General features: G+C 42.7%; 1 protein-coding gene across 2 annotated transcripts in view; it reads right to left on the reverse strand.

The window, feature by feature from the left end:
* Positions 1-23,307, reverse strand: part of VAPA (VAMP associated protein A) — a 43,850-nt gene extending 20,543 nt beyond the window's left edge. The window contains exons 1-2 of one of the 2 annotated variants that reach the window (XM_062201354.1): positions 22,984-23,307; positions 574-726 (exon numbers count right to left, since the gene is read on the reverse strand). In XM_062201354.1, the coding sequence (XP_062057338.1) occupies positions 574-726; positions 22,984-23,062 (232 nt within the window). In that variant the 5' untranslated portion in view covers positions 23,063-23,307. The remainder of the gene's footprint in view (positions 1-573; positions 727-22,983) is intronic. The other variant, XM_062201355.1, reaches the window with a different exon arrangement.
* Between the last annotated feature and the right edge of the window lie 4,179 nt (positions 23,308-27,486).

The following is a 27,486-nucleotide window of genomic DNA, read 5'->3' on the forward strand; positions in this document are numbered from 1 at the left end:
TTCTTGAATGAGCAATCACTGTGAACTCAAAATTAAAAGTTAAAAACAAGTTTTACCTTCATGATGGTTTTACTCTAACATAAACAATGAAAAAAAACTCATGATTTGATACACTGGCAAAAAAAAAAAAGCACTAATTGTTTAAGCAAAAACAATTACAAAACTATAATAGCTATATGTAATACACTAGAGTTCTGAATAAGAACAAGTCACAAAAAGTGGTATTTTTCAAAGACTAAAAATAAGGGCACAGAACGTGGCAATGAGAATTAGAAATAAAGACGGAAGTTTTCAATCAATAGTTACAAAGCGGCCACACATGCCTCCCCACTACACGATGACAGGGAGAGGATGTTCATAATAGCTTACATCATCAGCATCATCAGCATCATCATCAAAGAACATATAATAATAATAATAATAATAATAATAAAACATCATTAAAGGCAAACCAGAATAACATAAACAATGCTTCCCTCCAGACAAAACCCTATTAATTAAAAACCAAATTAAACATAATTATATAAAATGTCAAAAATCATAACTTCATAGATTCAGGACATGATTTACTACCTGAAACAGTCACAGTCGACCCTGGGTCAATAATTCCACTGTTGGGCCTCACACAGTACCGGCGAGGTGCTGTAGTCTTCACCTTGAAACATACTTTTCTATCCGATGGATTTCGCAATTTAAGATTTGTAGTGACTACATCTGTGAAGGGGCCTGTAAGGTTTAAAAATTAAAGAGAAAAAAACTTTACTAGATTCACAGCAACCAAATTCATAATTAAAATGTACATGACTTCTATTTTATTTATGTATTAACATCTATATGCATAAGTGTATCAAATGGCCAATAGTGCCTTTCTCCAGGTGGCTGACTTATAAACATATTGTATTTACTCCTTCATGCCTCACAAAGAAAGTCTACAACAAACATTTCTATTTTAAAAAGGGTTTCTGAAAATGACAATCTGTAAAATTTATTACATAAGCCTACAATTATATTCTTACAGTATTGAAAATAATATGATTTTCCAGTGATCTGCAAACCACCCTAATCTTCAAGTTCATTTTACTAGGCAAACTACAGAAATCTAAATCTGAAGACAACAGCGCCCATCCTTCACCTCAATTAGGTTTGACTGATTCACTCATTCACATACAGTATTGGCCAAGTGTTTATTACATATACTGTGCTATATGCTATAGATATAGTTTGTAAGCTTTGGTTCTGTAGTCAAACATAAAATTACAAAACAATGAGCCCAAAAGGCTGATCCAATCTTGTCTGAATTAAACCAATATATTTTCATTTTTCAGTGGGCAAGGAAGATTAAAAAAAAAAAAAAAAGGATTACAGCAATTTGCTCTTGGCTAAACAAAAACCTAAAGAAAAATTATGCAGATTAACTAGGACAAAAATGAATACAAGATGAAGATATGGAATTGGTATGAGAGGAATGAAATAGATAGAAATGAGAGAAAATTAGAAGAAAACATATAAAAGGCAGAGAGCCAGTTTAAAAAAAAAAAAGGTACTTAATTATAAAATAACATTTTAGGGGCAGGCATCTAGTCTAGCACAGTATTAGAGAGCCTGTATTTTAATCTCAGCTCTGCTTCCAATTACAGCTTCCTGTTAATGTATACCCTGGGAGGCAGCCTGGACTCAGATCCCAGCTTCTGGCTTTGACCTGGCCCAGTCCCATTCATTGCTGGTATTTGGGGAGTGAAAAAAGGATGGGAGATTTCTCTCTCTCAAATAATTTAAATGACCGCTGAAATCCACAGGCATGCTTTTCCAAAAAGTATATAACTGCCTAATTACATGGTCAAGTTAATTATCCAGCTGGTAGAGTATTTTATATCCTTTGTGGCTGCTTCAACTCTAGATAATTAACAACTCTATAACACAAACTGACATGAGAGTAAAGGAAAAAACTTCCATCTGTTCATTTTACCACATGAATCCATACAATGGCTGGCTGGAAATGCATTTTTTACAGGAGTCTTAAAGACAAAACTGATTTTTTAAAATTCTTCCAGTCCATAAATTACTATATGTAATTGAGAATGAAGATTTTTATAGGAATATTTCAACTAGGACCTTCACCCTAGCAGTCAGCACAGATTCAAACTAAAATATGCGTTGGCATTGTGGCCAGCAGGTTAAAGGGCACTGCTCCACTTCAGATCTAGCTCCCTGCTAATGTGCCTGGGAAAGCAGCAGAGAAGATGGCCCAAGTACTTGCGCCCTGCACACATGTGGGAGACACAGATGGAGACAGGCTGCTGGCTTCAGCCTGGCACATCCCTGGCTGTGTAGCCATTTGGAGAGTGAACCAGCAGATGGGACATACCTCCCTCTCGCTGCCTTTCAAATAAATTAATTTTAAAAAAGTAAAATCCAAATTTTAATAACATGATAAAATATTACAATAGTATAATTTTGAATAGTTCTGTATTTTTATAACTGTAAGCTTTGTTAATTTTAATTATTAGCTTAATTTTAATTATTCTCGTTTTTAAAGGAAAATAACACTTTCCAAAATGACCATGTGTCAGCTTTCATTGCAAACTCAAGAACTGTATGCAATCTGAAACACTGCTTATGCCCAATGGGGATCAGAAATCAAAACAGTCTATAGTCCATCTTTTTTTTTTTTTTTTTTTTTTTTTGACAGGCAGAGTAAGACAGACAGAGAGACAGAGAGAAAGGTCTTCCTTTGCCATTGGTTCACCCCCCAAAATGGCCACTACGGCAGGCGTGCTGCACCGATCCGGAGCCAGGAGCTAGGTGCTTCCTCCTGGTCTCCCATGCGGGAGCATGGCCCAAGCACTTGGGCCATCCTCCACTGCCTTCCCAGGCCACAGCAAAGGGCTGGACTGAAAGAGGAGCAACTGGGACAGAACCGGCGCTCCGACCGGGACTAGAACCCAAGGTGCCGGTGCCACAGGCGGAGGATTAGCCTAGTGAGCTGCGGTGCCAGCCTATGGTCCATCTTTACACATAAAAATGTCAACTACTGGGGCCAGCGTTTGTGGCCCAGCAGGTTAAGCCACCTGCAAAACCAGCATCCCATGTAGATGCCAGTACTGGTCCTGGCTGTCCCACTTAACAATCCAGCTCCCTGCTAATGTACCTGGGAAAACAGCAGAAAATAGCCCCAAGTGCTTGGATCCCTGAACTCACATGTCCTCCTGGAAGAAGCTCCTGGCTCAGGCCTGGCCCAGCCCCAGCCGTTGTAGCCACTTGGGGAGTGAACCAGTAGATGGAAGATCGATATCTCTCCCTCTCCCCACCCCCTTCTCTCACCCTTCCTCTATTACTGCCCTTCAAATAAATCTTAAAAAACAAAAAACTACCTGAAGATGACGGCAATTATGCCCAAAGGGGGGGGGGAACTTCACCAATTCAAATTTCTTAATTGAACATGTTAACTGTATAAGTAAAAGTCAAGATTACCTATGAAAAACCCACCTAACAACAGAGGAGAACATGTCAAGTTAGATTTATGTCCCTCTAACCAAGCCTCTCAATAAGGACTACTCCCAGCTGACAGTTCAGAGTCCGAGCTCATTTTCCTTGTTAATAATGGGAAATTAGCAAGTTCTGATTACCATTAGCATTAAGAATAAGCAGATTTGACAAGAAAGGCCTTGGGAGAAAACATCTGGTCCACTTCTATGAGTCACATCAATTTTTTTTGAGAATCTGATGAAAGCTTTAAGTCTACCTCTCCCCCAAGAAACATACACACAAAAAAATACTCTCCAGTTTTAAAGTCAATTTTGTGGGAGGAAATAGTGATATGTGGAGACTGGACTGGAAGGAGAGGTTGTATCATAGTCACCTACCGCCCTCAGGAAGCTGGTGGCAGAAGACCTAATAAAATTTACTTTTACAGATCCTGGGAAAAGAGAAGTAATATAACTTAACCAAAAGTACTAGCCACTGAGGTGTCAACACTCCCTTCCAAGGTATTTTTGTTTGCCACATGACTGATTGGTACTGGGGATGGGGTGGCAATTTGCAGTATGTAGACATGCTGCAGATTCACACAATATTATGTTCCTATCCCACCCAATTTTCAAATACACCTCTGGAAATTCATATCTCCTTCCCAGGAACACATCTATTTTGTAAAACAGGAAAATTGTCTTTCTTTCACAAAGGTAAGTTCATGAATACTGAAAATTATTCTACCAACAGGAACATCACTCACAATACTTAAATTACCAATACATCATCTATTAGTCAGCATTTATATGGACATTTGCAGATGACACAATGACTTGATTCTGCCTATATGCATAAATATTCTCTTTGCCCTTTTCTGGAAATGTATTATTCAGATAATTCTTGTCTTATTTATCTTAAATCCAAATTTATTCATTATAAACAGGTACAAGCATCCAACTACTTCAGCACATCTTCCACTATGGTCTTGTCCAAATATTTACATATTGAAATGAATTTCATTATAAAACTACTTCTTTATGTAATAGCTAGGGTGAAAAATTTGTATGCGTGTTGGTTGTAATTGTATATTTGAATTTCATTTTGAAAATAGTAAAGGGGGCACTACAAAATACAGAATAACAAGGTAAGTGGGATGATACAATCAAAAACTACTTCACTAAATCAATAATCTGACCACCAGCTGCCCCAGGTCCGGGGAGGTAAGGTGGGTAAACCCACCCCAGACTCTGGCCCCCATACCTGGAGCAGGGGCCTGTCCTCACCAGTTTTTGAAGCAGAGCTGTGATGAACATCTTTGAGGAAATGTCTTTGGAATGCTCCCAGTATTTCCTGGGGAGAAATTTCTAGCAGATTGCTCTTTGCCAGAAGGCCCTCCAGGAAGGCCGGAGCCCTCCGCAGTGCATTCACCGCAAGAAGGCCCTCACCAGATGCCAGCACCATGGTACTGGACTCCTAGCCTCCTGAACTGCCATGGGCATCCTGTCTGGAACTGCACTCTATGTGTATTTCAGCTGAGAGAGAAATGTCATCTTAAAACTATATTCAGTCTTTGAGTCCACAAACAAGGTACATCATCCCATTTATTATTGCTTTCAATTATCTCATCAATACACTGTGGTTTTAATGTAAAAAATTAATATTTTTGCAATGCTTAGGTGTTTAAAACATTAACAAGTAAGTCATTATTATAAAAGGAAACAGTAACTGGGACAGGGTTCTAAGAGGTCTTTCCAGAATGGCCAGGTTCTATTTCCCACCCTGAATGGTCATTACATCAGTATTTACTTTTGATGATTCTTTGAACTGCTCATATTTTTCCTTTATACAAAACAACAAATATGTTTTAGAAAAAAGATGATCCTGGATATAACTTAAAAAAAGACTGAAAAATGTGAAAAGCAATTTTGATAAGAAAGTGAGCAACTGAAGCAATTTGCCCAAGAAACCACTACTTATGTTTGGAGAATTTCTAAAACTTAACCCCTACAAAATGAAGAAAATCTTGTCATTTGCCGAATGTAAACACACTGTTGTTTAACACTTAGGAAACAATTATTGAAATAGTCCATGTTAAGATTACCTGGGAAACTATGCTAGTCACTAATCACAATGTGTTAACATATACTTAATCTGTTTAACATATACTTCCTACATAAGTATCACTGTTTATAATATTCCATATAAAACACAAAAATCACCACAATATAGCTAACACTGACTTGCACTTTAACTGAAAAAAAATTTCCAATTACAAAAACGCTTTAGTAGTGACAATACTACCTGCCACTAACTATCCTAACCTAAATTGTCTACAACCATCACTGTAATTAAACCAATAGCCTACTCCCAGCCTCAAATTCTTAAAACCAAACAGAAATGCAACATATACAAATGTGGCCTCTTAGTAAAAAGTTAGGACATTTAGTTTGAAAAAGTAGAACTTGAGATTTCAAAAATGTGTATTAGGACAGTTCACCCAGGTGGCCCAACTGGGACCAGCCTCTTAGCTTCAAAATATTTCTGCAACATGAAATTGCCTTTATATTCAGTTTGTCTACCTAAAATTCTATGCATTCAGAACAGTGCTGTACTTTAAATGTAGAGCTTTTACAGTCTACAAATTGCACAATGCTAAAGGAAAACCTATTAAGCTAAAAGAGCTAAAAAAGGAACCACTCCAAGTTTTTAAAAACTTATCATTATTCATATTTTGCTGTGAATTATTGATAAACGTTTTCTTGAAATGCCAGAGTTCAACTGAAAAGAGAATCAACTGAGGGTTGTGAGGGACAGTACAGTTGGCTTGTTCCCATTTTATTATGAAGAATTTCACACACAGAAGTTGAAGCAGTCGCTGAGTGCTAATGCTCCTCTTCACCCAGATTCTACAATCAACATTTTGTTGTGTTTGAAACACATCTCTCCACTTCATTTTTGATGTTTTTGAAAGCTGAAGGTATCTGTACCCTCACTTTTAACCATCCCAGGGTGCTTATTATTAGCTTTAAGTGTTTACTGAGTCATATTTTAGCAGTAATATATAGTACGGAGGACTTCAGAAATAGTAAAGGCCCCTCAGATACACTTTAGAACTATTCATTCATCAACTCTCTGAAACCCATGTAGGCTAGCCACTCAGAAACCTGTTTGGAAGCAGCGGTTCATGGATCTCTAGCATTCCTGCGTATCTTTCAAGCAGAGGCACTGCGATCTTTTACAGAGACTTAGGATGTGTTAAACAATGAACAGTCTTTTTTCTTTTTTTGACAGGCAGAGTGGACAGTGAGAGAGACAGAGAGAAAGGTCTTCCTTAACAATGAACAGTCTTAAAAGATACTATCTCCCAGGGCTAGCGCTGTGGTGCAGTGGTTTTAAGCCACAGTCTGCAGCACCAGAATCCCATACAGGCACCAGTTTGAGTCACAGCTGCTCCACTTCCGATCCAGTTCCCTGCTAGTGTGCCTGGCAAGGCAGCGGAAGATGGCCCAGATCTTTGAGCCCCTATACCCATGTGGCTCCTCCTGTCTCTGGATTGGTTCAGCTCCAGCCAATGCAGCCATCTGGGGGTGAAGACCTCTCTATCTCTGTCTCTGATTCTTTTGGATAAATAAGTCTTAAAAAAAATTTAAAATCTGGTAGGTTATGAACACATTTTAAAAAATGCCTCCCTCCTGAGGACAGGTGTGTTTAGTGTCCAGTATAATAAAGATAAATTCGAGGCCGGCACTGTGGCATAGCAGGCAAAGCCACCTCCTGCAGTGCTGCATCCCATATGGGCACTGGTTCTAGTCCCAGTTGCTCCACTTCAGATTCAGCTCTCTGCTATGGCCTGGGAAAGCAGTAGAAGATGGCCCAAGTCCTTGGGCCCTGCACCCACATGGGAGACCCAGAGGAGGCTTCTGGCTTCGGACTGGCACAGCTCTGGCTGTTATGGCCATTTAAGGAGTGAGCCAGTGGATGGAAGACCTCTCTCTCTCTGCCTATCTGTAACTCTGCCTTTCAAATAAATAAATCTTAAAAAAATAAAATAAAATAAAATTCTTCTTCTGGAACAAAGGTCAGGTAAATTAAACTATGAAAGATTCAAGTTCTCTAATCTCAGGCTCTCTCAACTATGACATAAACCCACTAATGTGGGTAGTAGCATCCACCTGAACCCATATTACCATCATGGAATTCGAAGAGAATGAGTAAAACCTACACAAGGATAAAGCTCACAATGCTCTGCAAGTCTCATGAATAATGAAGTCCCTTCAGCCTCAAATTCAAGCATCCTGGGTCTTCAACCAACATCTATAAAATTGCAGCAGGCTGAATTTTTAATCCCTTCACAGTTTTTGACAAGGTCTTTAAAAGTTCTTGGATGGGGCCAAGGCTGTGGCATAGTAGACTTCGCCTCCACCTGAGGCGCCAGCATCCCACATGGGCGCTGGTTGGTGTCCCAGCTGTTCCTCTTCCAATCCAGCTCTCTGCTTATGGCCTGGGAAAGCAGAAGATAACAACTACTTGAGCCTCTGCACCCACAGTGGAGACCTAGAAAAAGCTCCTGGTTCCTGGCTCCTGACTTCGGATCGGCCCAGCTCTGGCAGCAGCCGCCGTTCTGGGGAGTGAACCAGCAGATGGAAGACCTCTCTTCCTCTTCATGTCAGTGTTAACACTGCCTCTCAAATAACTAAATCGTTTACAAAAAAGTTCTTGGCTATGAAATAGGTGGAGACTATGTTATTGACTCCTGGATGAATCTTTGAGGAGAAACATAGCTGACCATACAATTCACTTGGAACACAACTTATACTAATCTCACTTCTCATTTTATTATATTTATGTATATGTCTAATCTCAACCTACTAAACTATAAGCTCCTGCAAAGAAATATTCAATGCATCCCTGATTAAACTGGAGTAATAAACAAGTCAAAGCCGCTGATCAAAACACACATTTGTTAAGTAAATGTAAGTATGGCTGAATGGTTCCCTGAATTTTTTTCGATCAATGAACGACAGAAGTATTAGAAGCACGCATGTTTTCTTTAAAATTCTGTGACCCTTAAGTCTCCAAAAATCGTTTGTTCAAACCATTACATTTCTTTAACCTTCCTTCTATCTACTGAAAAGGTTAAATACTAATGAGGAAGACTGGGTATGCCACACAAATATGTAAATACTGTAGCAGCTCCTTCAGGGTTTCCACATGTTTTGGAGAATTAAGCCATAGCACCAATTAAAGTCTCCCAGTTACATAAGGATTATGCTGCTAAATGAGTACAGTCAACTTTGAATAATCATGTATATTAAACATATCCTGGGGCCGGCGCTGTGGCGCCATGGCCTAAAGCCCTGGCCTGAAGCGCTGGCATCCCATATGGACGCTGCTGGTTCTAGCCCCGGCTGCTCCTCTTCCAAACCAGCTCTCTGCTATGGCTTGGGAAAGCAGTAGAAGATAGCCCAAGTCCTTGGGCCACTACACCCACGTGGGAGACCCGGAAGAAGCACCGGCCATTGCAGCCACCTGGGGAGTGAACCAGCGGATGGAAGACCTCTCTGTCTCTACCTCTCTCTTTCAAATAAATAAAATAAATCTTTAAAAGAAATTTTAAAAAATAAACATATCCTGTAGAGTATATGGAATATCTACTAAGAATTTCTACATTAATAGTAGCAATAGCAGTAACAGACAAATGATCTTACAACACCTAGTGTTTACTAGGCAATCATTTATCAGGAGCCAGCGCTGTGGAACAGCAAGTTAAATCCCTGGCCTGAAGCATCAGTATCCCACATGGGCGCCTGTTCAAGACCCAGCTGCTCCACTTCCGATCCAGCTCCCTGCTGTGGCCTGGGAAGGCAGTGGAAGATGGCCCAAGTCCTTGGGCCCCTGCACTCATGTGGGAGACCCAGAGCAAGCTCCTGGCTTCGGATCAGCACAGCTCAGGCCGTTGCAACCAATTGGGGAGTGAACCATCGGCTGAAGACCTCTTTCTCTCTCTCTCTGCCTCTCCTCTCTCTGTGTAACTCTGACTTTTGGGTAAATAAATCTTTAAAAAAAAATAATAACTGTATAAAGTATGGCACTTAACTCTCACAACAAGTACAAAAAAATTACCCCCATTTTAAAGGTTATTCAACTAAGGTTCAGAGACACTGAACACTTGCCCCAGGTCGTACAATGACAAAGTAATAGAAGTGGGAAATCAAACCAGGTCTGACTTCAGGGTCTGAACTCTCATGAAGTCCTCTACACGTTTTACAAAAGCTATACTCACATTTAATTCCAAGTAGATTTCTGTAGCATTAAAGCATGAAAGTGCAAATTAGTAATATGTGAAAAAGTTTTTTTTTAATGGGTATTCAATGTCCTTTGGCACCACAGGTTAACAGTATTTCCTGAAACAGGTACCAAACACTAGAAAAATATTTTAAGTATTTTATAACCAAGAAAGCCCTACATTTTTTTAACTAATTTTTAAAAAGAAGCTTCCTTATTTACTTCATATATATATATATTTTTTTTTCCCAAACACACTGAAACATCAGACTTTATATTTAAGTTACACAAAGACTGGGTCTTTGGTTTGCTGCTATAACCCCAGAAGCTAGAACAATGGTTGGCACAGTAGGTACTAGATAAATATTACTGTACAAAACTGTACAAATACCATGAAACATCTCCCCAATCCACTTAGTACAGCAGTATATTGTTACTTTTTAAAAATTAGTTTTCCCAAACTAGTCCTAAAATGATAGGTAGAATAAATTACCAATGGGAAGGGAACATGTCTTTGTTTAGTAGCACCTTCACATAGTACAGTGTAGTTCCATCCTCATCTGTCACCTTTACACAAAAAAGCACTTCCATCAGGAGCAGGCTTACCATATGTACATCATACACTGTAGGGCCTGGATTCAATTCCCAGCCTTCATTCCTGACTCCAACTTCCTAGGAGGGACCAGTGATGTCCCGGTAACTGGGTTCCTGCCACTCACGTTTGACATCTGTACTGCATCCTTGGCTCCAGCTTCAGCCCTGGCCATTGTTGGTATCTGAGGAATGAACAGGCAAATCCGGCAAATGGGGGCAACCTAGCTTGCTCTCTCTGCCTCGCAAACAAAATTTTTTTAAGAAACTAAGTTAAAAGTCAAGACAGCCGGCGCCGTGGCTCAACAGGCTAATCCTCCGCCTTGCGGCGCCGGCACACCGGGTTCTAGTCCCGGTCGGGGCACCGATCCTGTCCCGGTTGCCCCTCTTCCAGGCCAGCTCTCTGCTGTGGCCAGGGAGTGCAGTGGAGGATGGCCCAAGTGTTTGGGCTCTGCACCCCATGGGAGACCAGGAGAAGCACCTGGCTCCTGCCATCGGAACAGCGCGGTGCGCCGGCCGCAGAGCGCTACCGCGGCGGCCATTGGAGGGTGAACCAACGGCAAAGGAAGACCTTTCTCTCTGTCTCTCTCTCTCTCTCTCACTGTCCACTCTGCCTGTCAAAAAAAAAAAAAAAAAGTCAAGACAGTTATTCTCTTCATTCCTTTGACACCTTTTAGAGGCAGAGAAGGGCAAGTTTCTGTTACTCATGTTTACTATGACTTTTTTGACAAAGCATAATGTAGTTGCTGAATTAGTGACTTAAGATCTAAAGTCATGGGGCCGGCACCGTGGAATAGAAGGTTAAATGTCTGTGGTGCTGGCATCCCATGTGGGCACAGGTTCGAGTCTCAGCTCCCTGCTAACGCGCCCAGAAAAGCAGTGGAAGATGGCTCAAGTACCTGGGCCCCTACACCCACGTGGGAGACCAGTTAAGAAGCTCCTGGATCCTGGGGTCGGCCTGGCCCAGCCCAGGTAGTTACAGCCATTTGGGGAGTGAATCAATGATGGAAGATCTCTAATTTTGACTTTCAGATAAATACATAAATCTTTAAAAAGTAATAAAAAATAAAAAGAAATCTGGCAAGTTATTTTACAAACTGATACTATTAAGGCCCTCTTAGATTAACAACTCATTTTTAATTAATATCTCTATTTTTTTTATGGTCATTCCACTAACATCCTTAAAAGACTGAAATACATGTAACTAAACTTTTCATTCCTTTAAACCTGAATTTTGAAAGCAGTATCAAATATTCATGATAACCCTAGCTATTTAAAACATCACAAATGCCAATCAAAAAAGGTGAAGCAAGCTATACTAATGAGGCCTATGTCATGAAAAAATAACATCTTTATGGATGTTTCTTTTATAAAAATTTAAGAAACTGATATACATTTTTATAAAGTGAAAATGTGTGCTACAAATCCATAAAGTTAAACATATTTTCAAAAATTATGAATTCAAATCCTTTTTAAGCAAGGAATTTTTTTTCATTATCAAGAAAACCTTAAAGATTCCATTATAAAAATAAAAGCAATTTTTGTGGCAGAAGAAATTAAGTGCAAGCGGCCTCACAACAGGCTGCATTCAAGAGAAAGTTTTAATTCCCTGAGACCAGAAGATTCCTGTGCCTATACTTTCTTTCCCTTGGTCTTTCCTCTCTCAACTGGTTGCTTCAGCTTGCAGTGACCCAAATTAACCACTGCTTGTTTCCAAGTCTGCATAATTTTAATGGAGTAAAATCTATCACCTATTTAAAGGCAAAGCATCAAAAGTTTGACTGTTCAGTCACCAGCAAATATCCTGCCTGCCCTTAGGTCTAGAGTATACAGTCTCTTCTTGTGAGCCCAGCTATTCTTCATCTGTTGTGCCACTGACACTGCTTATAGAATCATACTTCAAAAGTTCATGGAAAATCCATTAAATAAGTTTATTTTAGTTCAAGGATGTGAAATCCACACATACCAGTACAAGTGTCCTTCAGTATCTGGGGAGGATTGGTTCCAGGGCACCCAGAGATACCAAATCCATGGATGTTCAAGTCCTTTATATGAAGTGTGGCAGTATTTGCAAACGGCCTATTCACATCCTCCTGTATACTTTAAATCATCTCTAAGCGACTTACATTACCCAACAGACAACACACACAGTATGTATGCTGTATTGTTTACAGAAGAACGGTGAGAAAGTCTGTACCTGTTCTGTATAGACACACATTTCTTTTTTGTTGAATACATGGGTGGAAAATTCACAGATACAGAGCATCTAGTGCATCTCTGTAGTAAACTCTTTAGTGATTTTATTATTCATAATTAAATATACATACATATATTTACTTAAGCAAGATTGGACTTCATAATTACTGAAAACATGATCAGTTTTATCATTCTGTGACACACATTTCACTTTATAAAAATAATCTAGGCCAGGGGCCACTGAACAAATCAGCATTATCTGGTGCTTAACAACCTACTTGTGTCTTTGATATAATTCTCAGAGAAATAAATACTACCATACAAATCTATCACACCTCTCAAAAGGGACATCAACTGATACAAACAATAAGAGCACAATGAGAACACATTTATCTACTTATGATTTGTTACAAAGTAATTATAAATTATTTACTGCTAAACCATGATACAGGAACTGTCACCAAGTTTATCACCCTGAATAAAAGAAGAGTCTTCAAAGATTCGTTATGTTTATTCATTTGTTCAGAAGTAGCTTTGTAATGGGAACCCACCTGCCAGAGTCAACTATGTGGGTATTACGCAAGGAGGCTGATTGAAGCAACAGAAAGTTTTGAAAGTATGAGGATTACATAAATTATTTCGAAACAATAATCTCAGGCTATAAGAATCAATAACAAGGGTAAGCCTGGACAGATGTCCTTGCAGAAGTACCTTCTGTGTAAGGATGTGGTGGCCTCTGTGCAAGGCTGTGGTCTGACAGTCTCCTGAGATAGTTATGATCATTATAAACATGAGATTCCCTCCACCATAATTTTATAGCTTTTTGGGGAGAGGTGGAAGTGGGGGGTATTTAGGGGTTTGACAAATTAAGTCCATTTTGATTCTGACAACTTTCACAAATGGGTATAAACATTAGACTTGTTTTCTATTTATCTTTATACAAGTATATCTATCACAAAAAAGACTTGGAATGTGCAGAAAGGTTTGTATTATCAATAGCAAAAAATAAACACACAGGAGGGATGAATAAAAGTCTTTGATCTAATCTCCCAAAGGATCATTTGATAACTAAGATTTTCTTTTATTATAAAAGGCACTGCATAGTCATAGCAGAATCTTGAGAAACACAGAAGACTAAAAAATAGAAAAACAAACACTCTAATCCTAAAGTAGAACTAAATTCTGCCAATATTATTTTCTTTCCAACTTTTTCTCCATATATTACCATAATGGGCTCATATTTATGCAACTTTGGGAGATAAAGCTGTCACCACCAATCACTAAAGTAGAACAAGAGACGTTATCTATACTTGATGTGACACAATACCATCCATCAAGTAGCTCCGCCATAAAATACTGAAACCTAAATCTAATCAAGCCCTTTAAATCCAACCAATGTATAACATGTATTAGACACACCTAGAATATGGAGCACCCTACTAGACAACCAATATGGTCTTTTCAACAAATCAATGGTTTGACAAAAAGAAAAATGGATGAGAAGAGGTACTATTTAAGACTCATGGCCGGCGCCGCGGCTCACTAGGCTAATCCTCCGCCTTGCAGCGCCAGCACACCGGGTTCTAGTCACAGTCGGGGCACCGGATTCTGTCCCGGTTGCCCCTCTTCCAGGCCAGCTCTCTGCTGTGGCCAGGGAGTGCAGTGGAGGATGGCCCAAATGCTTGGGCCCTGCACCCGCATGGGAGACCAAGAGAAGCACCTGGCTCCTGCCATCGGATCAGCGCGGTGCCCTGGCCGCAGCGCACCAGCCGCGGCGGCCATTGGAGAGTGAACCAACGGCAAAGGAAGACCTTTCTCTCTGTCTGTCTCTCTCACTGTCCACTCTGCCTGTCAAAAAATAAAAATAAATAAATAAATAATAAAAAAATAAATAAAATAAATAAGACTCAGATACATGACAACCAAATGCAATGCAGAGTCAACAAATCAACTAAAAACAGGAGTATATAACTGGGAAAACTTCAGCAGATAAAATATTAAAGAATTACTGTTGGTTTTGTTAAGAGATAACAGTATCAGAATTATGCCAAGAAAATGTCCCTTTTTTAATAGAAATGTAAATTCAAGTATCTAGGGATGAAATGTTACTCTCATCAGGATTTGTTAAAATACTCAGGCAAGCAAAAAGACATAAGCAAGTATGGCAAAATATTATTCATCTAAATGTAATTTACTAAATTAAGGCATATGGTAGTTAATTATTGTTTTGTGAATATTTCTAAGTTTTCATAAGTTCAAATCTTTTTAGAGTGATTTGAGTCAATTTTCAGTTATTATAAAACCAGTAAACAGGCATTTGCCAATATTAGTCCTTATATTTAATTTTCTTCCAAAACAACTATAATAGAAAGATCCAGCCAATATTAATTTCTATTTTCAAAAGGCAAGTTCAAGGTAACACACAAAGGCAACCAGAAAAAGAGAGGTCAGAAGTACCTAAAGTGACTGCTAATAGGCTCTCTTCACAGACCATTTTGCAAGGTTAAGAAATTTAAAAGGTAAGGGGGAGGCAGGTAGGTGGCAGATACAGAGCAAAGGATACAAAGTAGGAGACAAACAGGAAGCCTGGAGATCTGATATACAACATAAGGACTATTTTTGGTAATAAAATTGTGTTTGATAAGGTAGTCCTAAAAGAGCAGATTTTAGCAGCTCTTGCCAGACACATGAAAAGGGATATGTGAATTTGCTTTGCTGCTATTTCACCATTAATATGTACCCTATAACATCACACGGTATGCCATAAACAAGGTACAATTTAAAATTCTAAAACCAGTACAGTAAACCAATAACACAATCAACACTAATAATCAAAACACACCAAACACTCAATGACTTAAATCAATCAAGGTTTCCAATTCTTTTTTTTTTTTTTTTTTTTTTTGACAGGCAGAGTGGACAGTGAGAGAGAGAGAGACAGAGAGAAAGGTCTTCCTTTTGCCGTTGGTTCACCCTCCAATGGCCGCCGCGGTAGCGCGCTGCGGCCGGCGCACCGCGCTGTCCGATGGCAGGAGCCAGGTGCTTCTCCTGGTCTCCCATGGGGTGCAGGGCCCCAAGCACTTGGGCCATCCTCCACTGCACTCCCTGGCCACAGCAGAAAGCTGGCCTGGAAGAGGGGCAACTGGGACAGGATCGGTGCCCCGACTGTGACTAGAACCCGGTGTGCTGGCGCTGCAAGGCGGAGGATTAGCCTAGTGAGCCGCGGCGCCGGCCAAGGTTTCCAATTCTTAACACTCTCATCTGCAGGGGATGGGATGCCTGAAATCTTGGACAATACCAAACCCTGTAATGTAATGTCTTTTCCATCTTAACTAAGCCCTTATCCTAAAGAATGGTCATAACCTTTGCCATTTGAGTTATGACAGAAAAACCAGCAAGAATTTTCATTCCACCCTTTCAATTTCACAAATAGATTTGTTCTTATTAGATTTTAGCATCCTTGGCATACAATTTTTTTTCATCTTTCAAGTCAAGAACTTTCACCTTTTCACTAAATGTCCAAAAACCCATCACTACTACTCTTAACCCTTTGGAGTAATTAAGTACACTAAGGTTATCTGAATACAAGCACTGTGACACAGAGGATGTAAATATAACTAGGAGGTTACTAAAGGACTAACAGGCAGATAGCATATAGTGTGTATATGCTGACCAGAGGGGATGGGGCCAGACACAGCAAGACAATTCAAGATATCATCACACTACTACAACATACAACTTAAAACGTATGAATTATTTCTGGAATTTTCCATTTAATATTTGTGGTCCATGGATGGCTAACTGAAACCACAGAAACCTCAGCTAAGTGGGGTACGACATTATGTGGGGTTCAGTACTATATATTTGGTTTCAGTCATCCAAATGTGATCTTGGAATGCGTCTCTCATGGAAAGATTACGAGAAGACTACTGCGATTTTTCCACTTCATAGAAAACTGGCATTTTGCTTTTGCACTGAATTGCAATATATCAAGAACAACTAAAGCCATAACACTTTCCAAATTAAAAAGGTGAAGTACAAAGATGAAACAATTTCCTTAAAGGGTCATTACTCAACTCTAAACTGCTTTTCTGGAACTATAAAATTTTGAAAACATAACTACCTGCAAAAGGCAAATGAAAAACCTGAGAAGAGATCCAAAACTAAAAAATGTGAATTACAGGAGAAATCAGTCATTCATTCAATTAATACTGGACAACCATTCCATGATGTCTGATCTTGTTACTTTGGATAAGAGCTACATCCTCAAATGGCCTCCAGTACAATTCCAGAGAGAAAAGTATGTCTGCATGAACACTACACAGTGTGACAAGGTCTGTTATTACAAATAAGCATATGCTTCAACAGTGACATGAAAAAGGCAATGACCAACTCGAACTGGAAAAAAATCAAGACTTCACAAAAAGTGATTCATAAGCTAGAGACTGCCTGACAGATGTGAGACAGGACAGTCTTCCAACAGCTCAGCAGAATGTCTGTGGTCAACGGTATGGTTAAAAGACAAACAGTAGGCCCTAAACTGAAGTAGGCAGTGGATTTTAGACTTTTTCAATTATATAACATGAAAATATTAGAGTTCTTTAAACAAGTGAGCAAGAATATCAGGTTTGTGTTTTTCAAAGGGTAGTCCCAGCAACAGTGTGGAAGACAAACTCTAGAAAGCTGATACTGGGAAGAGGAGACTCTTTGCTGACTAATAAAGAGAAAAGATAACCACGTCGAGTAAGGAAACTATCCAAAGTAGGGCTTCTCTGTGAGCGCCACTGCCATCCATATACAATCGAACGTCCACTTTGGCACCTCCTCACTAATACACTGGAAGGACCTAAATATATATACCATACCTACTGAGATTATGATCTCCCTCCTGCTCCTCTGCCGCATAACCCAGACAAAAAACATTTAGCTTCTATCCAGAGACTCAGTGTTTCTTAGCTCAATGAACAGTACCATTCCTCCAGCTTTGTAAGCAGCAAACTCACACACCCATGGCACCATCCCCTTCTCTCTTGGGGCCAGTCCCAGACTACCAAGTCTCACTGATTTGATCTTCTGTCATCACAACTCAGTTCAAGAGCTCGCCTCTTACCAGATGCCTGCTGCACTACCTAGTTTCTTCTCTCCATAATCTTATTGTGCATATTGTTAATAATGAAAATGTGAAGTTACTCCATTCTATCTTTACTACTCACCCTCCCACTCTGAAAATTCCTCAATGGCTCAGGATAAAAACAGAACTCTTAACTCAATGAATTAAACCAGCTCTACACTCACTTTCACTACCTCTACCTTAATCTCTACCAGCCTTGTGAATGTTTGACATTCCTCCTGCCACAGGACCTTTGTACATGCATTTTTTCCTTTTTCTTCTAAGAAACTTCCACTCATTCTTGGAAACTCAGTTCAACTGTGACAGCCATCCTTGACCAAAGTCCCTTATTTTATATCCTCATCTTTTCATATCTACATTTAATTCAATTATTTGATTAGTGTCTATCACGTCCATTAGAAGAATTGCCTCATGAAAATAAGGATTGTGTTTTACTCACAATCTTAATTCCATTACTTATTCATCGTACCTGACATACAGCAAACACATCCAATGTAATTATATTAGATTCACAACTGAATGAATTTTAAAAATAGTGAACTTAGAAATGCATTACAGGGGACATTATCTTATTATATATCATATATAATCTCTTAATATATCTTATACTATTAAGAGATTATCTCAGAGATAGAAACAGATTTTAATTATTAGAGGTATGGTTTTTCTAAGTAATCATCAAGCTAACAAAAATATTAAAATTTAAAACATGGAGGGGCTGGCACTGTGACATAGCAGGTAAAGCTGCCACCTGCAGTGCCGGCATCCCATATGGGCGCCGGTTCAAGTTCCAGCTGCTTCACTTCCAATCTAGCTCTCTGCTGTGGCCTGGGAAGGCAGTGGAAGATGGCCCAAGTCCTTGGGCCCCTGCACCCGAATGGGAGACCCAAAAGAAGCTCCTGCCTCTGGATCAGCCCAGCTGATTATTGTGGCCATTTGGGGAATGAACCAGTGGATGGAAGACTCTCTCGCTCTTCCTCTGCTTCTCTGTAACTCTGCCTTTCAAATAAATAATAAATCTTTAAAAAGTCACTGGAGATATGCTGAGTTAGCAATGTGTAAGGAACATTCAAATCCAAATAGTTAACTTGTTATAGTGTGTGTTCTGGACTGACCATAAAGCTTCAATTAAAATATAGATCTGGATGTATACGAATATGTGCAGAGAAAAGATCAAGAGGGAGCAAGAGAAAACCTCAAAACAAGGAGTCTGAACAAGGAAGTTCCCAAAATGAGAGAAAAATGAAACCAAATCAGAATCTCAGAAAATATTCACATCTAAGAAAAAGACAGCCATAAACGAGACAATAAAGGGAGCAAAGAAATTAGAAGACAATGATGTCATAGAAATCAAAAGAACCGGGTATGCTTTCGGGGGGCAGAATTTTTATTTCAGAGGCAGAGAGAGCTTTCATCTGCAGGTTCACTCCACAAATAATCACAAATGGCTGGGATCAGATAGGGACTGGGAATGTAATCCAGGTCTCCCATGTGGGCAGCAGAATCCCAATCACTTGAGCCATCCTCACTGCCTCCCAGGGCCTGCACTAGCACAAAGCTGGAGCCAAATCCAGGCATCCAATGGAGTGCCTTAACAACACCTTAACCACTATGCTAAACACCCACTCCAGAACCCTGCTTTTCAACAAAGGAACTATCAGTAAAGTCTAGTGCAAAAGAAATCAAGTGAAATGAAAGTGCAAACCATCAATGCAGTTGGCAATCAGAAAGTAATGGGAGCAGAGAAGGACTGCAGATGAAGGAGGACTGAACAGGAGGTGAGGAACCAGTGACTCTGGACTACTTTTCCAAGTGTGAATGCAATGGAAATCAAAGACTGGGAAGGACAGGTACTAGGAGTTGGGGCCAAGGAGGCATTTTGTTTGCTTATTTGTTTTCAAAATAAAAAGACAGTGTATTTGTATGTTAAAAAAAAAAAAAAAGCTAGTCACTGAAAACATGAGAAAGGATGGTACATGGTCTAAGTATGAATCATGACCTTCCCCAGCAAAAACAGGAACAAAGAACCTCAGCTATGGAAGAGCTTTTCCTTCTCAGGAAAAAAGCACAGATGTGTACAGATGAGCAGGTGTTACAGAGGAGGCATCACATCACAGAAGGGCTTGTATGCCATCCTCATAAAATAGACTTTTTCCTATAGGCAACTGAGAGCTACTAGAAAACTTTTAAGGAACAGAGTAATGAGATTTACGTTTCAATGAGGGATGGAAGATCTCTTTCTCTCCCTTTCAAATAAATAAATCTTTAAAAATTACATCCTTATAAACGCACTTTCATATATTAACAAGTGCATAAAACAGTGCCTTCTTAAATACTGAGATTTGTAGAAAACAAACTAAGCTGGTATCTCCTCCAGAATTATGCAAAGTGCTGACAATTCATCTTGAGATAACTGAGTTACAGAAACAAAGGGATCCCAGCTCAGAAAAATTAAACGAGACACTCCCAAAGAGACCATCTTATTTTGAGACAAAAATAAATTGAAAATGAATTTTGCTCAAGGGCCAAGCATTGTGGCCAGCAGGTTAAGCCACTTCTTGGGATACCCGCATCCCAGGCTGCTATCCCTCCTATCCAACTCTCTAGTGCATCCTGGGAGACAATGGTTGACAGCTCAAGTGCTTGGGACCCCATCACCCATGTGGGAAAACAGGATGAAGTTCCAGACTCCTGGCTTTTGCCTGGTCCAGCCCTGGTTGTTGCAGCTTTTGGAAGCGAACCAGCCAATGGAAGATTCTCTCTCTCTCTCTCTCTCTCTCTCTCAAGTAGATAAAAATCAACATTTAAATTAAGTATTCAAAAAGAATTTTGCAAAATGCACTTTTAACAGGCATTCCTTTAAACAAAAAGTCATGGGTGATTTAGGACACGTCAGTTAAACGAGGTCTTAGTATCATCATCAAACCAGGCACAACAAATAGACTGCTGATTCTAAATAAGTCTCTTCAGCTGGTGTTGTGCCCGCCACTTAAATGGAGAGAAGTTTCCACCACAGTGAAAGCAACCTTTGACTGAAAAACACTGAGGAGGGAAAAAACCAAGCACCGAATGTCAGCCACTCGTTTACTGTACTCCTCCTCGCCCCCAATCCTCGTGCTCCCCGTCAACCCACCTCTGAAGCAGCACACACTCCAGAAGAAACTTCGGTATGCTATGCGCCTGGCAGTCTTCACTGCGGTGTTTACTTAGCCACTCCCTTCGCTCAACCCTCCCGACAACTGGAAAGCAGCCTCTTCCCGGACGGAAGAGGCTTCCCAAAGGTGGAGGAGGGGGGAGCCTTTTCCTCAGAGGTCTAACGTGGTGTGCACTCACTGGCCTTTTCTGTCCGACTTCTTCCACAACGCAAGAACGACCCGTTCTAACATCACAGCTGTGTATCACCAAGCACTCAAAACACGTGAAATGCATGAATAAGACAGTTTCTAAGTTTCTGTTTTTGAACCTGCTTCCTAAGTCAGTGTCGTTGTGTCTTTGGTTGTTTCCTGAACTTGCTTCTCCACTATTAATATTACCATAGCGACATTATAACCTCTCCAGGGAGAAACCTGTCAACTGCAGACATCCTGACCTAAAATTTGTTTTAAAGGCTTCTAAGTCCTAATGACAATCCATCTATGCTTATGCAGAAGCTGCCTATAGTCAGCCAGTCAAAACGTAAAATCAAAATGCTCTTGAAAAAATATACATCACATTAAATTCCTTCAACTTAAGACAACGGGCTACTTGAGTAGGGTATAATTACACCATATTCCTCAAAGCCCCCCCCCCCCCCCCCCGCTAAAACTATGTACTATCATGGAACAGGTACACTTGCTACAATAGAATGTGCTGGCTACACTTCAAAATATGCCCTAAGAGTTGTCTTTCGAACAAAATCCTTACCTAACAGCTCACTCAGGTTTCCATTTAGATTTGCAAATTCACTTAGTTTGCAAAGTCATCATGCAATTGTTACTCTCACAACGCCAGAAGATATTATTTTCCCATTTCCTAACACTATTTTAAAATTTCCTCACGGACTTTTCTTTTGGACTCAACCCTACACAACAATAAAGGATTTCAGTTGTCTCTTTTAGCACTGGAGTTGCTATACACCTCACCAAAATCGGTCTCGTCCTAGCTACTGCAACTGAAACACAAGACCCTGCCTTCCAGATCGGGGATTCACTTTGCAGTCAACCAAAGAACAGACAGAACCTGCTCTCTATTGAGATCTTCACATGTTGAGGATTCCTTAAAAAAAAAAAAAAAAAAAAAAAAAAGTGTAACCTGTTTAACTCGTTTCCCTAAAGTACCCTGCATTCGGGAAAGCCAAAGGACCAAACGGGGTCACCAAGACACACCGATCACTCACTCCATCACAGGCAGAGCCATGAAATCAGCAGAGTTCCAGAGCTGGGTGTCACCTTATCACCCTTCTCAGGGTTTGGGGGGGGGGGGGGGGGCCGCAAACGCAAAGGCCAAAGTCAGCAGAACTCGAGTGGAGGACTACGAAGGCGCCGCCACGGGTCTGGCGCGCGCGGCGGGCAAGCGGAGACGTCACGGCCGAGGGGCAGGCAGACCCACTCCGAGCAGCCCACGGCGATCCACTCGGGGCTGACGCAGGCCTTTCCGGGCCGCACGCGCCTGGGGCTCTGCCAACACCTCCGGACCAGTCCGCAGCGCACTCTTGTGCGCTTCTCCGCCTCCCCCGGCGCTCCGGTTCCCTGACAGCCGAGTTACCCACGGGACAAAACGGCAGGCAGCGACGCCCTCGGCCAGGACCCAGGGGCCGGCCCCACCCAGCTCGCCCGGGCCCGAGCTGCGGCCCTCACTCCTCCCGCGGGTCCGAGGGCCGCCGCGCCCGCCCTCGCCGCTGACAGCCAGACGCCGGCCTGCGCCACCTCCACACGCCCCGCGCCGCTGCACACCCGGGCGCACGCTCGCGGGCCGCCCCTCACCCACGCCCGCCCCGGGCCTCGGGGGCCAAGGACGCGAGCCCGCGGCCGACTGCACCCGGGAGGCGCCCCCGCGGGACCGCAAGATGGCGGCGGCGGCGCCCGGGCCGGCTCCCCCGCACCACCACCACCCCGCCCGCCTCCTCGCCCCGGCCGGCGCGCGCACCGAGGCGCGGGCGACCGAGGGAGCGGGCAGGGGCCGGCCGGCCGCGGGAAGGCGGCGAGGGAGCCGCCGGAAAATGGAAAGCGCCCGGGCGTGGGGGAGGGGGCGCTCCCGGGGGCCGCGGCCGCAGGCTGCCCTCGAGCGCTCTGCTCGCCCGCTCCCTGCCCGGAGGTGTCCTCCTCCGGCCTAACCTTTGAATTTGAGGTCTGTGGGCGGGTCGAGGACCAGGATCTGCTCGTGCTTCGCCATGGTCCCGGAGGCGGACGCCATCGGAGAGACAGCGCAGAGCGGGGGCGCGCCCGCGGCGGCGGCGGCGGTTTGCTGGCTGGGGGCGGGGGACGACGGCGGCGCCGGCTCGGCGGATCTCTACGAGGGGGCCAGGCTCACGGATCCCGAGCCCCGACGCCTGCCGCTCTGTCGCCGGTCCGGTGGCTCGCCCGCTGGGTCAGCAGCGCCGGGTCTCACAACTGACTCAACCCCACACCAGCCGCCGCGGCCACGCGCACTGCGATCCTCGGCGCCCCACGTGACGGCTTCTGCGTGCCTACGTGCGCGCCCCGGCGGCCGAGAGAGGCTCTGGCGTCCGTCCCGCCCTCGAGGCCTGCCTAGCGCGGCACTGGGCTGGTGCGCCTGCGCGTCCCCGGCCTCGCGGCCGCGAGCACAGTCCAGCTGTCAAGGGAACGGGCGTGAACAGAGGGCGGAGTAAAGCCCGCGGAGGACTGGCGCCCTTCGCAGCGCCGGGCAGGAGGCGCAGCCCTCTGTCTCGCTGAGCGCCAGGGGCGAAACTAGGGAACCTGCCACGGCAGTGCATCACCATTTTTCAAAAGGAAATGCCTAATGGAAGGAAGTAGCCGGGAAGCGCCGATTCACTACAACTCCCAGCATGCTCCTTGCCCGGGGAGGCCTCTCCGCTGAAGGACTGATCCTTTGCGGCCCTGCGCGGTGCCTGCTGGGAATTGTAGTAGCGGCTGCTTGCGGGCGGGAAGGAGAATGAGGTCCGTTGGGGAAGAGTGGGGTGGGGCCCGCCGACTCTCTTTTTGGCTCTCAGACAGCGTCTCGTCCGCGCTAAAAAAGAAAAAAACTTTCGAAGGCTGACTTGCAGCCCCCTCCCCCCCTTAAACCAGGGATTTGTCAGTTTGTTCTGTAATTCTATCCACCCGTCTAGTGGTAGGGCTGAATTTTCTGTCGTGTTCCCATCCAACCTCGCCTGCTTCCTGAATTCGCTCCAGTGATGCACAGAGAGATGAGGAAACAGACCTCGTGAAAGAAGCAGCCGCGCCTTGGGGGAGATATGACAAAGCACATGTTAGAAAGCGAGAAATGAAAGTCAAAATCTGCGGCGCTGAATTCAGTTGCTGTATGCTACTCTTCAGTTTTGATTAATGACGGATCCACATTCACGTGTCAGGAACGAATGTCATCTGCATCACTTATGATAGCCTGTAGTAAACTGAAACGAAAATGAAGAAAATCCCAGCCGCAAAGTTGCTGACAAATCATCAACCGCTTGCCAGGGTAATCGGGGACAGGGACAGCAAATGAAACAAATGAATGCGCTGTAAATAAATCATTGCATTGTATGCTGCTGCTTGAATTTAAATCCCTAGGAAGCATCAGAAAACAAAGGGCATTGATGCTGGTGCCATGAAGGAGCAGCCCAGTTTGTCTAGAAAACAAATGAGACAAATGGAACAGCAGGCGGGACAGGGCCACAAAGTCCAACCTTTCCTGTGCAATCCAGGTACCAGAGCCCGTCCGGAAATAGCTCTGCAGATCAGCTAACCCAGCACACACAGGAAACTGTGCCACACAGGAGGAACAGATCTTCAGCCACAAAAAACCTGGAAGGATAGGCAGGCTTAAATAGTTAGAAACACAGATGCTAAATTTGTTTTCCCTTTGATTTCCTTTACTCACGAAACATTTTTGAAATGCCAATAATAATCAATGAAGGAGAATCCTAAAATTGTATGTTTATTGGAAAGGGGCTTACGGCTAAAAAAATAGATTGAGATTGTCAATCAGTCCACAGAATGGTTTCCCACATATGTTTACTTATTTATTGAGGATCCTAAAAGCCTTTGTAAATCCCAGTGTCTTACCAGTGTCTTCCCCAGGGACAAGCTATCTTTGCTTTAAGGGGCCTCTCCACAGTAAGGCAGACAACTCTCTTAACCAAAAGCATTTGAGAATCACCAGTTGCAAACAGCCAATTAGCAAGGCAGCGTGCACAGGAAGTTCCCAATCACTCCCTTAAGAAACAATGGTTGCCCAATCTCAGGTTTAATGGGAAGCCTGAACTGGATGCATTCCAGTTTCCAGTCCATATCATTAAGAAAGCTCTGCCCATTTAAGTCATCCATCTTTAGAAGCCACAATTTTTCTCCTCTCATTGCTTCAAAAATTGTATAGGTACAGTCTTAAAATGAGTAAGAATTTGCATATCTAGTTTTTTTTTAAGATTTATTTATTGAAAGTCAGAGTCACAGAAAAAGGCAGAGAGAGAGAGAGATCAAGATCTTCCATCTGCTGGTTTATTCCACAAATGACTGCAACAGCCAGAGCTGCACTGATCCAAAGCCAGGAGTTTCTTCCAGGTCTCCCATGTGACTTGGGCCATCTTCTACTGCTATCCCAGGCCATAGCAGAGAGTTGGATTGGAAGTGGAGCAGCTGGGACTCGAACCAGCACCCATATGGGATGCCGGCACTGCAGGCAGCGTCTTCACCCACTATGCCACAGCGCCGGCCCCCATATCTAGTATTCTAACACAGGAAACATTTTGGAAATAAGCACACCCCCCACCTCATTACTTCTTTCAGGGCAAGACATTCACCATGACTCGGAGTCCTCCTGAGTCAGCTGCCTGCATCACACCGGGACCTAAGTGGTTTGTGCTTTGCTATTTATTACTGCCTTTCTTCTAGTAGCACAAAGAGCTTTACGGGCATCATCAGAGGCTACCTAGAACAGCTCTATATAACAGTTGGCAAGTGTTACTTTTGTCGGTAGATATGGAAATGAACACACAAGTGAGAACTCCCATGTCAGTGGTAGGGTCAAATCATGAGGGAGGGAAAGTTGCCTAATTTTCCCCATTTGTGTGTTTTTGCTTTTCCCAAAGCCACGATAAAAAGACAGTCCACAGAGATGACAGCAACAACTATAAATGGCTTATGTATGGTTTAATCTTCAGGTTAGGAATGGTGAAACTGGGGACCTAAGTTTCACTCTGTTTGCTCTTTTTTTTTTTTTTTTTTTTTTTTTTTTTTTGACAGGCAGAGTGGATAGTGAGAGAGAGACAGAGAGAAAAGGTCTTCCTTTTGCCGTTGGTTCACCCTCCAATGGCCGCCGCGGTAGCGCGCTGCGGCCGGCGCACCGCGCTGCTCCGATGGCAGGAGCCAGGTGCTTATCCTGGTCTCCCATGGGGTGCAGGGCCCAAGCACTTGGGCCATCCTCCACTGCACTCCCTAGCCACAGCAGAGAGCTGGCCTGGAAGAGGGGCAACCGGGACAGGATCGGTGCCCCGACCGGGACTAGAACCCGGTGTGCCAGCGCCGCAAGGCGGAGGATTAGCCTAGTGAGCCGCGGCGCCGGCCTGTTTGCTCTTTTTTGACTGACTCATGCAGAATAGAAAGGCTGTTTGAGGTATTAGTTAAAAAAAATAGATGCTCTTGGGGCTAGTGTTGTGGCACAGTGGATTAAGCTAAGCCACCACTTGAGACACTGGGATCCCATATTACAGTCCCATTTCAAGTCCCAGCTGCTCCACTTCCGATCCAACTTCCTGCTAATGTGCCTGGGAAAGCAACAGAAGGTAGCCCAAGTGCTTGGACCTCAGCCACTCATGTAGGAGACTAGGATGCAGTTTCTGGCTCCTGGTTTCAGCCTGGCACAGCCCTGGCTGTTGTGGCCATTTGAAGAGTGAATCAGCAATTGGAAAATTCTCTCTCTCTCTCCCTCTCTGTCTTTCAAATAAATCTTTTAAAAATATATATGCTGTAAAACATACATCTAACAATAACTTTTTCATGAGTTTAAGAGGTAAGAAGACCTTGAATATTATTCTAACCTGTTTGAATCACCAATAGAATTTACCTTTGGACAGGTTATTGCTTCTGTGTTCTGGTAAGATTAAAAAATAAAGTTCCCAGTACATACGGATCAAAGTATAGCCATCTTCTCCGTAGTCAAGTTAAACTTTACTATAGAAGTGCTCTATAATTATGAATTTGCTTATGAGCAAGTCTGAGTAATTCAATGCAGTAAACATTTAAATGAGTATGATTTCAATAAATATTGAGGCAGTAAGGTATAGTCAGTAAAAGTACAGACTTTTGGGGCCAGCACTGTGGCGTAGCGGGTAAAACCCCACCTACAGTGCCAGAATCCTATATGGGCGCCAGTTTAAGACCCAGCTGCTCCACCTCTGATCCAGCTCTCTGCTGTGGCCTGGGAAAGCAGTAGAAGATGGCCCAAGTCCTTAGGTCCCTGCTCCCACATGGGAAATCCGGAAGAAGCTCCTGGCACCTGACTTCGAATCAGCCCAGCTCTGGCTGTTGCGGCCATTTGAGGAGTGAACCAGTGGATGGAAAATCTCTCTCTCTCTCTCTCTCTCTCTCTCTCTCTCTCTCTCTCTGCCTCTGCCTCTCTGTAATTCTATCTTTCAAGTAAAATTTACCTAAAAAAAAAAA

This window comes from Lepus europaeus, chromosome 9 (assembly GCF_033115175.1).
Source record: "Lepus europaeus isolate LE1 chromosome 9, mLepTim1.pri, whole genome shotgun sequence".
Taxonomy (NCBI): Eukaryota; Metazoa; Chordata; class Mammalia; order Lagomorpha; family Leporidae; genus Lepus; species Lepus europaeus.